Genomic DNA, 16,366 nt, shown 5'->3' with positions numbered 1-16,366 from the left:
TCCCCTAATAATCTGTTTCTTACGTTTCCTTTTTTTGTATTTCCTTTCCCCCATAACCTTTAGCGGAGTGTATTTATATAATATCACTTGTTAAATTCTTGCCTGTGATCCTTGGATACTTATAGAGAAAATGCCCTTTAAGAACATTGTTAGAATGCTCGTGATGAGCCGGCGCACAGGAGGCTTAACACTTGGCGCTGGACGATTTTGATGCTTTTCTGCATGCTAAGCAAATACGCAGATGTGCCCTGGATCTCTTATTCCTGGAGTTCAACCACCTGTTTGGTCCAAGGAGAAGAAAAAAAGCATTCTGGCCAAAAAATTAGCTTAAACTCACTGTAAAGTCTAGCCTTGTATTGGTACTGAAAACGGAGTATCTGTAATAAAAATCACCAAAAGGTTGTTGGAGGACATTTCTGTCAGCCTGGACACAGCATTCGGGATGTGAAGCTGTCAGTACTGATGGGATCGTTCCGCACCCAGAGGGAGAGAAAGATATGGGAGATCAAACTAATATACCGTTTTAATACCCTACTCACTGGCCTCAACCGAGACAGAGAATTCATCTCCCATTATAACATCACTAACCATTAATCCTCTCACAATTCGAACTAACTACAAACAACTTATTCCTGGGAACATTTGACACCTTCATGGATCTGGCATATGTCAAATGGTTTTATGGCCCCTCTAACCAGGGAGTGAACTGACCAACGATGCTTTGATTGAACCATATCTGTCCATTGGATCTCTGCTAGTCCAACTAATTTACATCTGAACAAATTCCCCAATACCTCTGTGTATATCTTAAGTCTTTGTTAACGTGTGAATTGTGCTTTTGTATTTAGAAAAGTCTGGGTTAGCTTCATTAATGCCTGAGGAAGGGACCTAACAACGTGGTCTTGAAAGCTCGCAATCAAACTCTCAGTTAGCCAATAAATGGTATCATTTTAACCATAAAAATCACCACTAACACGTATGCAAAATTCAAATTCTCACTGATTTTAAGGTTGCTTCCGCTCTATAGCAAAAGCTCTCTTGGTCTGTACTTCTAATCAGCAAAAAAATGTAAATATATAGCTTCATGTTTACAGTGGACTTGGTTATTGATAATATGACATTTGAAACAGTTTCAATGCATAAAAACAGAAAGAAAAAATGAAATAAATGTAACGGAAAGGAAAAAGGAAAAGGACGATTCTCCACCACCAGAACAAAACACCTTTTGACTTACTTTACTAAAATTTTGACTGTACATTTTTTTCTCAGTGAAATATGGCCAAGCCGGATAGATCCTTTGTTGTTGATTATACTTGACGGGATAATAGAATTTTCCATCTACTGTCTCAGTCAATCCCTTTGCATCAAAAACCATTGAAAGTGAGATAAAACCTATCATTGCTGCTAATGGCTTGTTGGCCGTCATTATCGCGTGACACAGCCGTACCTTCTTCAGGAATCGTGTTCTCTTTTTTTTTTCCCTTACGATTTTTGCTTGAGTCGGTTGTCTTTCTTTTTTTCATTAAGTCTGTTACTGTAAAAAAAAAGAAATAAGTTATTACAGGACTTGTTTTATTTCCCCCAAAAACCCATATTCTTTATCAATTTCATGGATCCATATCTATTTTTTTGCGCACATTCCCATCTTTGTCTCAGAATGCACCATCCATAATATCTTTAATGTTAAAAAGAGCCATTTAATTAATCCCTAGTGGGGACCAGGATGCTAAAGGAGCAGATATGTGGATTTATGCAAGCAATTAAAGGATTAATAAATATAAATAAATATATATATAATATAGGAGCTGGACTGGCGATTATTAATACCGCTGGAATCATTTCAGCTCTCCAATCTATTTCTCTTTGTGTGAATCAACATTAACCAAATCTACGTACTTCTAAACTCTCCTCGAACTGGCTTGCTTTCATCGTCTTCATTAAATGCAATGATCTGTACAATATAACTTAGGTTGGGATCAAGTCCCTGAATGACTGCTTTAACGGCAGTGTTTTGAAGATTTAGTTCATTGGGTTTCCCACCTGAAATGAGAAGACATTCGATCAGGCATCACTCATCATCAAGCCATAATTACACGGACATTATTAATACTGTACTTTCCGCAATAAGAATCATATTAAATTTACCAAGAAAGGTCACAATCAGATATCCTCCTCCTAAAATTAAGAAACCCCTCTAAAAAAGATTATTAAAGAGCGGCAATGCCATGCTTGCTCTGATCATATTTCCAGTACTTTAGTTAATAATTCATATTGGATCAATTACAGAATGAGAGGAACTGCCATGAGAACTGGCACCTTTCACATAAAAAAATCAGAGTCAAGGGAACGTTTAGGAGGTCAACCACCAGGGATAGGCAAAGCGTCCATACAACGAAGCCACTGTCCATGGCAAGGTTTTTTAAGGTCCATACAGCATCATTAAATTGTCCACCACAGACCCCAGTAAATGTCCACCATGAGCAATGTTGGTGCCAACCCCTGGTAACCACAAGCTGGGCATCGGGCCAGGATGTGTTGAAAGCATGATGCAGGGTCAAAGTTGGAAGCCACGCAGAGGCTTAATACTGAAGAACAGGGCACCTGATCTAATCTCATTGATTTAGGGTGAGACATGAGTTGAATTTGTGACATGGCAGCTAATGTGTATTACACTTCATTTAAATGAACCATGATTTTGCAATTCGACCAGGCACTTTCGTTGTACTGGAGAGAACGTGAACGATACATTCTGAATACTTTCATTGACGTTCTACTTATGTAATGCCCACTCTCCATTCAGATCGTCTCTAACAGAATCTATCAAAGAACAGCATTTTAGTTCTGAATGTCCTCGTCTCCGTCTGACGGACATTACGCAATCTCATTCAATCTTGCAGGCAGAAAGGCATTTTTCCTCCCTCGATTCTGTCTGTGTTTCCACTCGAAATGATGCATAAGTAATATGCCCTTTGGCACTGGAATTCTTCTGAGAAGCTATGAGGGATTTTATTGGAGAAATGCTAGACTTCTAATTCTAAAAATATAGTTTTGGAATTCCCCATTCCTTTAATAGGAGTTACTACTTTAATCCCTTCAAGTATTTTATTGTTACATGGTTTTGAGTTCCCACAAAGTTGTGTATTGTTGACTATCTTTAATTATTAAATATATATAAGAGAACATAATAGCTCACCACGATATACATACCTAGAAATCATATTTTTTAGCTCAAAATAATGTCTCATCTATATATTTTGTAGCAGATTGTCTATGAGGGATAACGGAGATGATTGATGCCCATTCAATAAAATGCAGGGCTCTATGTGAGAAAATGTACAGGTCAAGGGGAAGAATTTGACCCATTGGTGATTCTACCGTCTTTATATTGTTCTACAGCTTCTAGAAAGTCTCTGTATCACTGAACACAGGTCTGTGTCCGGCAAATCTCCAGTGGGCCGCTGGCCAACAGCGCCACATAGTCCAGCGACATACTGGGTGCTGTAGTGTATGGTTACTGGCTATAAGGCTGGATATAGTTGTCTGATACTGGAGCATAAAAGCAAAATGGGTAACCATGTAAATCCAGTTTGTTGGCTCCACTAATGTCTTCAAGGGCCGAGGCCGCCTCGTCGTCACTAGCCAACACAATGAAACAATATAAATTCCAGAATAGTACTTGCCTGATTTTGGTGTAACCAAAAGTCTGTATCCTTTAATTCTATCTTTTGATGCTTTCCATGAGATCTGTACAATGTTTTGAGATAGCGGGTTATATCTCAGTCTTGTCGGTGGGGTTACTGCGAAGGCAGAGAGATCATAAGAGGTCCATAAAACCAAGGTCGAAATGGAGGACGCACAGTTTATAGAAGGCGACTTCACAAAAATGTTAATAAAACATATGGTGCCCCTGACAGCCCAAAATAACTAGAATTGGTTATTTTAAATGCCACCCACAACATTTTACTGAAAACTGAATCTGGTTATGTTCCCGCATGACATACCAATTACGGATGCTCTTAAACGGATAAAAAGACAGGACAGATCATGTTAGAAATTAGAACGTTAGCAGGCAACATTGAGGACATGAATTATAGAGGTTTTTAAGAGCTTATCCCTGTCCGCAATCTAACTATAACCTTTTTTTAGCGATAGGATATTTTTAAATTATCCTTTGTTTTTTCAAAAGCTTGGTGTTAGGACAAGTAATAATGTAACAAATTTTAAGATAGCTGATGGGACTCTTAGGCGTGACATAGATTAATAGCTAATCCTGATTTGGGACAATTTAGAAGCAGCGTGGAATGTTGTCTTCTACACGTTATAACAGGAATTATATGCTTGTTATCACTTTGAGCAATGCTAGTAGGGCTCGTAGTCAGATGTGGAATAGCCAAAGCACTGAATATTTCATTTACTCATTAGCTCGGGAAAGTAATCAATCAGATTGTAATAAGCCTGTGGCACAGTATCTGCATAGCTTGCTAACACATCTACATAGCTTCCATTGGAAAGGTAGCACAGAAATATGTGACCCCCCCCCCCCCTTAGGTTCAGTGGAAAAAATACAGACATTTATGAGAAATAAAAAAATATTTTTTTTTTCAGATATTTATAGTGAATATTCATTGGCTCCCAAAATATTTAACAATATAATATATATATTAATAATAATATTTAATAACATAAAATATATATATAACGTTCGTGCAAAAAAAACAACCCATCACCAACAGAGATAACAATAACCCATCACACCTGAAAAAACATTAACCTGTTTGAACAAAGAAAGACGCATTCACGGAACACGTTGAATAGAAGTATCTTCATAGACTTTAAAATATGTGCCAATGGTTTACCATAACTAGTTTATCTCCTACAGGACATAAAAATGCATTCTGTATATATTTTTTAAGCCTTGACAGGTCATAATTGATGAACTTCTAAAATGTGCAATACTAGTACCAGTACCTAGTATGCATTATTAAAAAATAATTTGATTTTCTTTTTTTTTTTTGGAATGACTTTTTAATTTCGTGATAAACTTTTTTTAAATGCATTATAATTTAACCTAGTTATGTGAAAACCCATGCTTTGGCACATAAAACAGACACACACACAACTAAGACATATATCTACTGTAAAATAAAGAAAAAAAACGTTGAATTAATCAGTGCTTTCACCAACCTGTACAGTGTCTTTAAGTCTCTGGGCACTTAATGTCTGTGAAACAAATGCTAATTTCTTGCAGCAAAAATAATAAAACATAAGCGTTAAAGTAAGCAAAACGAAAAACATAAAAAAAGGAAAGTCCAACCTCTACCGTAAAACACAAATGCTTAGAATTATTCTAAATACTGGATACTGTTTTAAGAAGTTGAGATTAGTATGCATTGCTGCAATAAACAGTTTTGCCCATGATGTGATTCTGCCAGCAGTCTACACTCTTATTAGCTGTTTAAGACAAAATAATGGTATTTTTCAGGCATGTTCCAGCTTGAACAGCAAGTGTCCAGATGGCCTTTGTATTACCTCCTAGAAAACTATTTGGTATAAGCATGAAACCATGAATGGGACTCAACTGCTATTAAATTAACAAACAAAAAAATCAAAATTTAGAAAATATAAGTATACTTGGCCTTTTGAAAAACACAAACAAGGCTGAATCAGGTATCATTAGGATAGAACAGGGTCAAAAACCATCTTTACATTTAGCCTTCCAGTCCCTAAAATAACCACAAAGTACATCCCTTTCCAAATGCATAACCTTAATTTATCCATGTTGTACACTTCATCCTTACAATTCCAAGTACAGAAAACTGACTTTCTTTACAGAAATGAATAAGGCTCTCTAATATAACTAGGTCATTATTAAACATTGTATGATTAGTAAACATGTGTTTAACTACTTGCTTTATTTTTTATCCACCTACACATTCCCTCTAGTTTTTCATAACTAAACAGACCACATTTGCTGCATTTTGGAATTACGCCAACAAGGCAGTGGGTCAAACCGGGTTCGGAAAGTTTATAAATGTTGCACGTTTTTTTTTACTACACTCTGATGTTAGCACAAATGTGGGATTCCCCCTTTAATTACATGGCAATTAAAAACACCTCTGAGGCAATTTGGAATTTGGCATAAATTATATCATTATAATTTACATAATGGTTTACAATTATTGTTCTGTGACCATAAGTATTTTATGCCTATATTTATTGTTTTAGCAAAAAAATCACTATATTCCTGTATGTTTTAGGATAAATCAGTAGGTCAGATCTGTTGTGTAATAGTAAAAATATATGAAAAGCTATTATTACTGGAGCTGGTCATGATGGGCACTGAACAACGATTAGTTAACATGATGTAACAATTAGAAATTTAGTAATACTGTAACTATTTTGGCTGTTGGTCTAAGAGTCTCACTAGTTTTGATGTAGAAGGGTGATGGCTATGACATCATATCCCACTCCTTAAAATACAACTGCAGATAGGAACTGCGCTCCATCTAGTTTGTTTAGAGTGGGGATTGTCCAGAAATATAGCCCCCAGACTCCTTCTTTTTTCCAAAATGATGGTAGGGATCACCTAAGGTATTATTTCCTTGTATAGTTTTCATCCTCTGAGTTCCCAAATGATTTGGCCAAAAAAGGCCTTTGTAAGCTTAAATGTGGGGAGGTAAGTAAGAGCCATTGGAGTGGGCAATACACATACACCAGCCCTCTTTCTGCTTAATCTATAAACCCATCTATACCCAGGGCGAGGGAGAAGCAGAGGGTTCTAGGCATCGTCCATTGGTTGGTACCCAATCTGCTCTCTGCCATGTGAAGAAGAAGGGCGCTGGCTTGCTGTTCTCTATTAACCTTAGGACCACAACGATTTTCTAAACTTCCTTTAGAAGTTTGGAGGGGGCTTGCCAACAATTGAAGGGTAATCATCTTCACAAAAGCAGTCAAATGTCTATTAAGTGTGAAGTCCAAATTATGTTAGTGAATGTGGGAGCTGGAGATGATCTCAGTCGTGTGAATTATCCTTACAAAATCCATTCATGTAGAAACTTATCTACTTTAGTTTGGGCAACCTTGGGTACTCCAGTTGAAAGTCATATGAGGTCCATTAAAGTGTCCCATTTGCTTCATGGGAGTTCTAATCCATATACAAAAAGTTATTTTTATTTCTGACTTCTTAAACTGAAAAGGCCTCACCCAACAATATTTTAAATGTTTAATGATATTGTTACAACTCATTAAGCCGATAAGTTATTTTTTTTAGTCCTTGGATCAGCCTACAAAAAAGCAACTTCAACATGTAGAAACCTGCCTGGTTTGAATCCCTCAGCATGGCCTTTTAAATCTTTCAGCTGGAGTCATCTAAAATAAATATATGTTTTATAGTTTAAATAGTAAAAAGCCCATTAAGATGAAATTTGGTACATTAAAGTTTTTTGAAGAGTCAATGCTTTCAACTTAGGTGTACAAATTCCTATGACCCCAGGGTATACATTTTCTGGCATTTAACTCAACCCAACCCTAAACAGCCCCAAATAAAATCAAATCATCTCGTTATAGGTGATAAGCCCCTAAGCACCATTCATTTGCCAGGAAAACCACCTCCTATACTGGGGCAATAAACGACGCATACCATATAGACAGAGTATTTACTATTAAATCATTATTGCTATGGAAAGACAGTATTCAAAGTGTATTAATAAAGGACTGATATGCTACGTAGCTCATTAAAGTAGGACATTGCTTATAAAGTCATATCTGTTTGAAGGAAAAGATTTGTATTTTGTTAGTCGTAGAAAGAAAAAGTGAAAATGGTGAAAATATTATACCTATTGGTAAAATATATAGCCTTATTGGCTTACTAAAGTATAATAGATTGCTAGCTTTTGAGACTATGTAGGTCCCTTCTTCAACTATATTATCTGCCCGAAGAAGAGATCTATATATCTGTTTAGAGGAACAAATTGTTATCCCTGAAGAAGAAAATATGCATGATTGTCCATTTAATACAAAATTAATAATCCAAAGAAAAGGTGCTCTATGATGTATATAATTAAACTAATATGTAATCTTGGAACCTGCAAAGCAATTTATGAAATATCTGAAAATAACTTAATTATTATTAAATATCTTAATAACAACACATGCAGAAAAATACTGACAAAAAAGTTCAATGCATTTTTATGAACAAAAATATTAGCATTAGTTGATTTTTGGAATGCCAAATAACAAATAATTGGATTATTGTTGAATAAATGCTAATTGTATATAAAAGAATGGAACATGCACAAAATGTGCATTTTTAAAAGGTTATATATTTTTGATGTGGTAATGATATTAAGATACCTGCGGATGGAAAAAATATTAATAATAAGGGGGGGGGGACAGTGTATGTTATTGGAACACAAATTTTAAAGCGCTGAAAAAAATCAATCAGACAATGATTGTACATGTTTCGCCTCGAAGAATCAGATTCCACAGAAATGCTTTCTGACAAATCATAAAATCTAAAAATGTAGAGAATGTTTTGTCTGAATTATGCTAAAACGGAAAAAATGCAAGAAGAAGCCCACTCTTCTTCAGTCTGAGTTTAGACACGTAATAGGATACAGCCACGTTATGAAAAAAAAGGTACAGCATTAGTTACATGATACATGTATGTAGCTCGCAGCAAATACCGGATAGATAGATCTTTATTAACTTGGGGTAAAGAATATTGTTAGCACACAAAAAACACGTAGCAGGTGGGTTCTCCTTATCGAAGGAAACACTCTGTGAAAAGTAATGTCTGCAGAAGTAAATTATTTATTGAACCATCCTTTAATCAATATAACATGTATGAAGCAAACATGCACCAAAAGAGGAGAGAGAAAGAACCCCCAAAGTAGGAGGTGAAGCGTCAGACGTGTTTCCCGCTTAACATCGCATAATCATCAGTTGGTGACATTATTTGGGCTTCAATATGAAGTTTGTCCCATTATCGATCATGGGGGGTCCAGCAAATCTGGCCCGTTGGCTGCGCATACACTAGGAATTTAGTACTGAGGTATGAGAGTCGGATTAAATAACAACAACCAAAGGCGAGGAAGGCATGCCCTACCCAACATATTTTCAGGACATATAAGTCAGGAGAGCTCGCAACATTCACCCCCGGGGCAAGTCCTGCTAAATAGGACTAATATTTTGCTAATAATATGCTAATCATTTTGAGAGGCAATACACTCACTGGATTAAATGGACCCATCCAACACATAATCCTTAGGAATTATATAGACCTGGATTATATGGACCTATCAACACACAATCTTCATGAAGAACATCATAGATGATTCATAGTGGAGTCAGTAAGAACCCAACCAGAGGATATATTCTGTCTTTCTGAAAAAAAGGCATATAGCTATATAAAAATTGAGTATTTAGTTGAAGTTAATATCTTGTTTTTGTCCAACACAGAAAAAAGATGTAAAGTTACCTAACCTTTTGGGTCACTGCTACTGACCTCCCGGCTCCTGAAACCTTGTGTAACTTTACATCTTTTACTACGTTGGCCAGATAAAAGGTATCAATTTTGACTACAGGTTTAATACACAACAATGCCTCAAACATTGACCTAAAATCTTCAGGAGGCATTTGTCCCACTGCCATCCATACTAGCCCCGCATTGGTCCAATTCAACTATACCTGCAAATTAAGTATAAAAAGTATAAAACCAGTCAACAAAAAAAGAACATTTAAAACTAAATGAAGCGTCGGTCTCGCAATGTCAGCCTGGGGAAAAAATCATTAGTGTGACAATTCACTTAGGTCAATAAAACTGATCACTGAAGTGTTGAATGAAGACATTTAAAGGAAGACATTCCTTCTGCATACCAGACGGGGCAGGGAGCTTCTGACAATCTCGCTGCTGATGAATGTAACCCATGGAAGAGTCTTCATGAGATATGTAGCCCACAGCAGCCAGAATATCAGAGATTACCTGTCATTGACATCCATAATAACAGTGAGATAAGATTTCGGGGGGGTTACCTTGGCTCTGCACTTGGCCATGGAGGAAGGCTGCTAAAAATGTCAGGAAGACCCCAGTCTGTAAATTACATTTGGTCCTCATTCTTTCCCCTGGAGATCAATCAGATGGTCTGCAAGAATTAAAAACATGTCATGTAATAAAATGAAAGGCTAGAAATGTGGGAAAAATCCTGAAAAGTAAACCTAAGAAACTCTAAAGCGCCATTAATAGTTCATCTCATAATGTCAGCCCGTTGCCTGAACTCTCATACATGTTCAAAGTGTCCAATCTGATGATCATCAATCCTTGGGCTCAATATAGAAAGAACAAAGTCTCATGCCAGAGATGGGTAAAGATATTATAATTCCTAACAATAATCCAAGAGATATTCAAAATGAATGCATGGGGTGGATATTGTTGCAAAATTCAATGTGTTCAGCGCATACCCAGCGAATATTATAAAAAAAAAAAACACCTATCTGGAGCATAAATATTGGGGATTCCATCACACTATATAGCCATATATTGCTTCGCCTGCCCCAGATTGTGTGGGGTAGGGAGTACCTACAGGCAACAATCTGGGGTACTGAGAACCTACCGGCAAATAGGAATGGGGTACTGAGTACCTACCGGCAATAATCGGTGGGGTACTGAGTACCTACCGGCAAGAATCGGTGGGGTACTGAGTACCTACCGGCAAGAATTGGTGGGGTACTGAGTACCTACAGGCAACAATCTGGGGTACTGAGAACCTACCGGCAAATAGGAATGGGGTACTGAGTACCTACCAGCAAGAATCGGTGGGGTACTGAGTACCTACCGGCAAGAATCGGTGGGGTACTGAGTACCTACCGGCAAGAATCGGTGGGGTACTGAGTACCTACCGGCAAGAATCGGTGGGGTACTGAGTACCTACCGGCAAGAATCGGTGGGGTACTGAGTACCTACCGGCAATAATCGGTGGGGTACTGAGTACCTACCGGCAACTTCGAATGGGTTAGGCAGTAAGTGGTGGGGTACTGAGTACCTACAGGCAACAATCTGGGGTACTGAGAACCTACCGGCAAATAGGAATGGGTTACTGAGTACCTACAGAGATCAATTTGCAGGTAACTCACCACATTCTATGGATTATTGAACACCTGCAGAGATCATTTCGAACAGCATTGACGGCCTGTTTATAACATTCTGTGCGCTGTTTGATGTCCATAGACAATATCGTGTAGTGGACAGGTACCTACAGACAACATCTTTGCATTTTTTAGATGCTTACAGGGTTCTGGTTACAGAAAACACAATAACAGGTGACTGTGTGAGCTGTGTTCACGTTTCAAGCATCGGCCCCTATACGTGGTTTGGACGCATAACCCCCATTGCACTTAGATGTTCACATGCAACAGTCTGCTGGCTGGTCGGTTACAGCACCTTCCAAATATGACATTTTGTTCCCATATTTGTTCACACAGAGTTTTAAGGACTATTCGGCCCCCTCCAACCACATAGAAACTGATTTTCCAGAAAAAAAACATGTAATGTATTCACCTGAGAGAGTCCAAAAGTTACTTTCTGCAATGTATGTGTTAATGAAAATTAATTATTATCATTCTAGAATTTGGAGGAAAAAAGTTGAATTGTATTAATTTAGTATTTCTACTAATCTACCAAACAGGTACCTCCGTAAAGCTATCGTGAATCTTTATATCAGGAATGGCTCTTCTCTGCCATCAGTTCTATGTTTCTAAGAAGGAATTTGTAACCCATTGGGACAATATTGAATAAAAGTCTTATATAGATTATTTTGGGGTCTACAGATACAGAAGCTTTAAAGGGTTAAACGTGATGGACCTGTGTAACTAAATGCAGCATTAGATACATCATTCCTCGTGCTGTTGAATGCTCAAACCTTCAGAATTCATTTTATTTTCATTTAAAATGATGTCTCAGTCAGAATATTTGTCTAAATCACTTAATTATCACGTGAGACACAAGCTGACACTAATAGGTTGTTGCCGTAGCACCGTAAAACGCTTCATCATAGATTCTCTTATGCCTTTACACGATTTATCTTCCAGAGGAAGTCATGACGTTCCAGATCTCCCAAAAGTTTATTTACTTACAATAGAATATGTATTTTAAGGATCTTTTTTTCTTCTAATATTTCCCCAGACACGTTATATGATGAAACATATTCACTTCTATGAAAACAAAGATTTGTTACAGAAACATCAGAGTCTTCCAAGCATTAAAAAGCCGACAACTGGCGCAGGATGGTGTGAGTTGTCCATCAACACCTGGATGGCTGATGTTTTTTTAGGGGTTAAAATTTGGGTCTAAAAAAGCTCAACCACACAGAGGGATAAAAGCTGCGGCTTCCAAGCATTCGGCCGCAAAGCCGATGAGTGGATTCTTCCTAAATAAGTAGCCCGAGGTAAAAACACCTTTGGGGAGGAATTCCTGGTGGAAGATCATCTCTTACCCTCCCCAGACACGTAACGACTAAACGCAGACATCACTTATCCATCGGGAAACCGATATGGAGCAAACAATTCGGGTTCGTAAACGCATGATCCTTATTTGTCGTTACATCTCATGTTGCAATCATCCAAATGGGACACATTGGGGATATTATGGAGCTGGTGCACGATGAGTCCAAAATACCATGTAAATGTGCCATAAAGACTGGGGTAATACATCGTAAGGCTACATTTAGGGCAGAGTTTACTGGAATATTAGATTCATGTCATGATATTTTAGCACCTGTCTCATATCTTCTTAGAGATTTGTCTAGATCCTTTCTGTGCTCTTTCTATGGGCTTTAAGGGTAGTCCCTGATACTTTATATGTGATCATTTGAACATATGGGCTCATCTAGTGAGCCCATCTTAATCGTTACTTGGTCCTTGGTCTTGTCTTATATTTCTATACCCCATGCATGTTTAACCTCACTGACTGTATTGACTTCTACCATGGTTCCTGGGAGGCTGCTGCACTTATCTACCACCTTTTTAGTTACATTAAGCATGCGGAGCCACCCTGGCAGCCAGGTGTGTTTTCTGGCTGCTTCATTTCTGGGTCGTTTAGCCAATCGCAGTGAGTTTGCAGAAAAGCTGCAGTTTCAACTCATGGACCAACCCCCGGTAAGCTTTTCCAGAAGAAGGGGTGAACAAGCCCCTAAAATCAATAGTTTAGTCTATCAAATGGCTTTGAGGCTCACTTATTACACTATGCATTATACAGGGTCAGCTCAGGCATGATCCCTTATAAAGTCATAGTGAGTTGAAGTTTCAGTTGAAGGTTCAGTCCTATGGAGTTACTTGAATTATCCCTTTTTAGAGAATAAAAATTATAAATCAGAGTGTCCATAAATAAGGAAAACTAGTGAGTATTATATATATATATATAATATTTTACACCGTCCATTGGGGTACTCTATATAGTGCTGCAAAACACCTTCCATCTGGCTGTGAATGCCCCCATATTGCCAAATGTGGCGAGACATATAACAAGATCTGATGGCTTATTAAACTTCTGGCATTAATAGGACATTTATACATTAAACAAAAAAAATAAAAAAAATAAAAAGTGACCTTAGAATTTAAAAATTGATACTTCTTGGATACAGCAAAGATAAAGTTATACAATCCTACCAAAGTAAAGTATATTACAAGAAAATTAATTTAATGGCATATATATATATATCCATAATATAATAATAAATATCTATTATATTTCCATGTAGCTGCAGCTCTTACGCCTCACTCTGTGGTTATTATTTTATATATAAATACACAATTTAATCTGATACATTTGAAACATTTTATGGCATTAATGTCTAAGGAGTTGAAATAGGAAAACCTAAAAAAAAGTGCAATAATTTTAATACAGTCCTGAGTTATATATTTGTTCCACCCCGTTACAGATGAGACGTTAGCTGTGTGTGGTTTTTTTTTTTGGATTCGCCTTCTGTGATAGTAAAATGTGTAATGCTTACCTGTGCGATCATTAGTGATGGGGAGAGCCAGGTAAGTCCTGTTAAAGGTTATCGAACAGTTCAGATGTCCTCCAAAGCGTTCATGTGTTCTGGATTCCACTCCAGATCGAGTCCTTGTCCACGCTGTGCAGACCCGAGGCTGCTCCTTCCTTAACAGCGCTGGATCTGATAGCCAGAAGAAAAGAAAGAAAGGAGGAAGGCAGCCAGTTATAGAAAAGAAGGTGGATAAAGGGAAGGAAAAAAAAAAAAAAAAAAACTCACATATAATCGCTGTCATTCAAATCTCCCTGAAAACCCCTCCTCTCTCAATTACCTTTCCCAGCTCTGAGCGACGGGGACTGAAGGCTGTTTGAGACGTTAATGCATTGCCAAACATGCCGAGCCTTGAGGATCTATTCCTCTGAAGGCTGTACAACTTTCCCAGTCTACACAAATAAACCATTAAACACAATTACACGCAAATAAATCAGAGAACGCAAATACAAATGCCCCAATTAGCTGCCCCGGCGTGGGCATTTAAAGAAACTCTTCCAGACGAGGGCAAGGTCAGAATCAGAGGGTTAATCCCCCCCACCCCGGATTTAGATTCAATGTCTGCCTCCCCCTCGCCCGGCCGAGGGTAAAATACTAGACGTGACCCCTACCTATTACAAAACTAAAACGTCACTTTTATTTATAAAGCGCCAACAATTTATACAGCACTTCTTTCAATACATATAGTTAAAGGATCTGACAAAACTAGAACTGACAGACTAAGACGGACAGATACATTAATATCAGATGAGGCATGCGCAGAAAAATTAGAACCCAAGCAATATCCAGGGGAAACTCTGGGGTGCAATGCACCGTCTTCCTGACGTTTGGATGGGGTGCCCATTACACTTTCTTTTTTAATAAGCGGCTGGTGGTGATATAATCCTTTATGGTATGGTTTATCAGAGTATTTTATTCCTGGGCAGAGTTGGAGATACTGTCCACCCCTGGCATAGGAACCCACAAATCTGGAAGAAGTGTAGAAATCAGGGTCAGGGCGTATGTACCTCCTACCCCCCCACTTCCATCACCTATGCCTTCCATATATAAATGGGGTGGCCATGATAATATCATTAAAGTGACCGCAGGACAAACAGCTCCGGTATCGATTCACTGGCCATTGTTGACTTCTAAATGTGCAGCTTTATTATTGGGCCACCAGGATCGAATTGTCCTTCAGGCAGAATGTGGCCGGTCTTCCCCTGGTTCCTTATGATGAAAATGTAAAAATGAACATAAAAAATACCTAAATAATGGATATGATTAAAATAGTAGTGGAACATTGTAGTTTTTTTTTTATACAACCTGAGTTACCTGACTAACTTACAGCAGGAAACCGACCAGTTGCTGCTACGGAATTTGATGGCGCTATATAAAACAATACATAATAATAATATGTTGAGTAATATAAGCACCGTAAAGGTCATACAGTGGAGGAAATGGATTACCATGTCGGCCTGGAAGATAATTACGTTATGTAGCACCAGGTAACGTTGATATTTTGTTGCGAGGAAGGTGGATACCCTGAACCAGGTGAGTTTAGAGTTCTTCTGGGATAAATTGCACAGTAAGCATATTAGTTCATGGCTGGTAACTAATTTGTCAACTGATTGGAACAAAGGCCAAGGGCTATTCCATCCATCAAAACACTTGGGATTTTCAAGTGTGGACATAACTTTTAAACAGACCCAAGACATCTCGGGGCAAAGTTTGGTGTCTTCTACAAGCTGAGCCTTTGAGACAAGCTATGTTCCAGCAGAACCCTAATGTGTTCCACAATAGATCTTGTTGAGCTCAAGCAAAACTTTAGAACTCCGTGATTGCCCCCAGAGTAGAAAATGATTACAGGCTATCCGTAGGGAAGGTATGTTTCAGAAATACACAGATAAATATATGTTGCTCTTAGGTCGGTGATCAGTTTTTGTCGGTTACAGGAAGGACTACCAATTTGTAAAAGCATTAAGTGCTGTGATTAGATGTTTCCCTTGGGAAAAGATCTCAGTCAGTTTTGTCATCAAAGACATGAGAGCAGACAGCACAATAGTGGTCGCCAGGGGTGAAGGGTTCAAAGGTTCCATACACAATAAAACACACCCAAGTCCAACTTCTCTTTGCTTCAGTGCAATTTAAGCACAAATGCTAACAACCGAGGTGGTTCTGCTCCAAGGAGGAGAGTGCCATTCATGGCATTGAGAGTTTCCACTCAAGCAGCAAGCTTATTTGCTTGAAAACGTTTATTTAAAACAAAAAGTGCATGAGATCCAGTCATTATTTTCTTAGCCAATGCAGAAAGTAAATGACACCTATTTATAATTAACTTTAGGAGGCTG

The 16,366-nt window shown here is 37.9% G+C and overlaps 1 protein-coding gene across 1 annotated transcript in view; it reads right to left on the bottom strand.

The window, feature by feature from the left end:
- The window catches only part of LOC149305653 (collagen alpha-1(XIV) chain-like), a 58,618-nt gene extending 44,239 nt beyond the window's left edge, over nucleotides 1-14,379 (bottom strand). The window contains exons 1-4 of the mRNA XM_089477274.1: nucleotides 14,317-14,379; nucleotides 9,877-9,982; nucleotides 3,681-3,797; nucleotides 1,897-2,040 (exon numbers count right to left, since the gene is read on the bottom strand). Of these exons, the coding sequence (XP_089333400.1) occupies nucleotides 1,897-2,040; nucleotides 3,681-3,797; nucleotides 9,877-9,982; nucleotides 14,317-14,379 (430 nt within the window). The remainder of the gene's footprint in view (nucleotides 1-1,896; nucleotides 2,041-3,680; nucleotides 3,798-9,876; nucleotides 9,983-14,316) is intronic.
- Between the last annotated feature and the right edge of the window lie 1,987 nt (nucleotides 14,380-16,366).

Source organism: Sceloporus occidentalis, unplaced genomic scaffold (genome assembly GCF_023333645.1).
Source record: "Sceloporus occidentalis isolate IW3139 unplaced genomic scaffold, rSceOcc1.0.p SCAF_11, whole genome shotgun sequence".
NCBI classification, from domain to species: Eukaryota; Metazoa; Chordata; class Lepidosauria; order Squamata; family Phrynosomatidae; genus Sceloporus; species Sceloporus occidentalis.
This window is presented reverse-complemented; position numbering and strand designations above follow the sequence as displayed.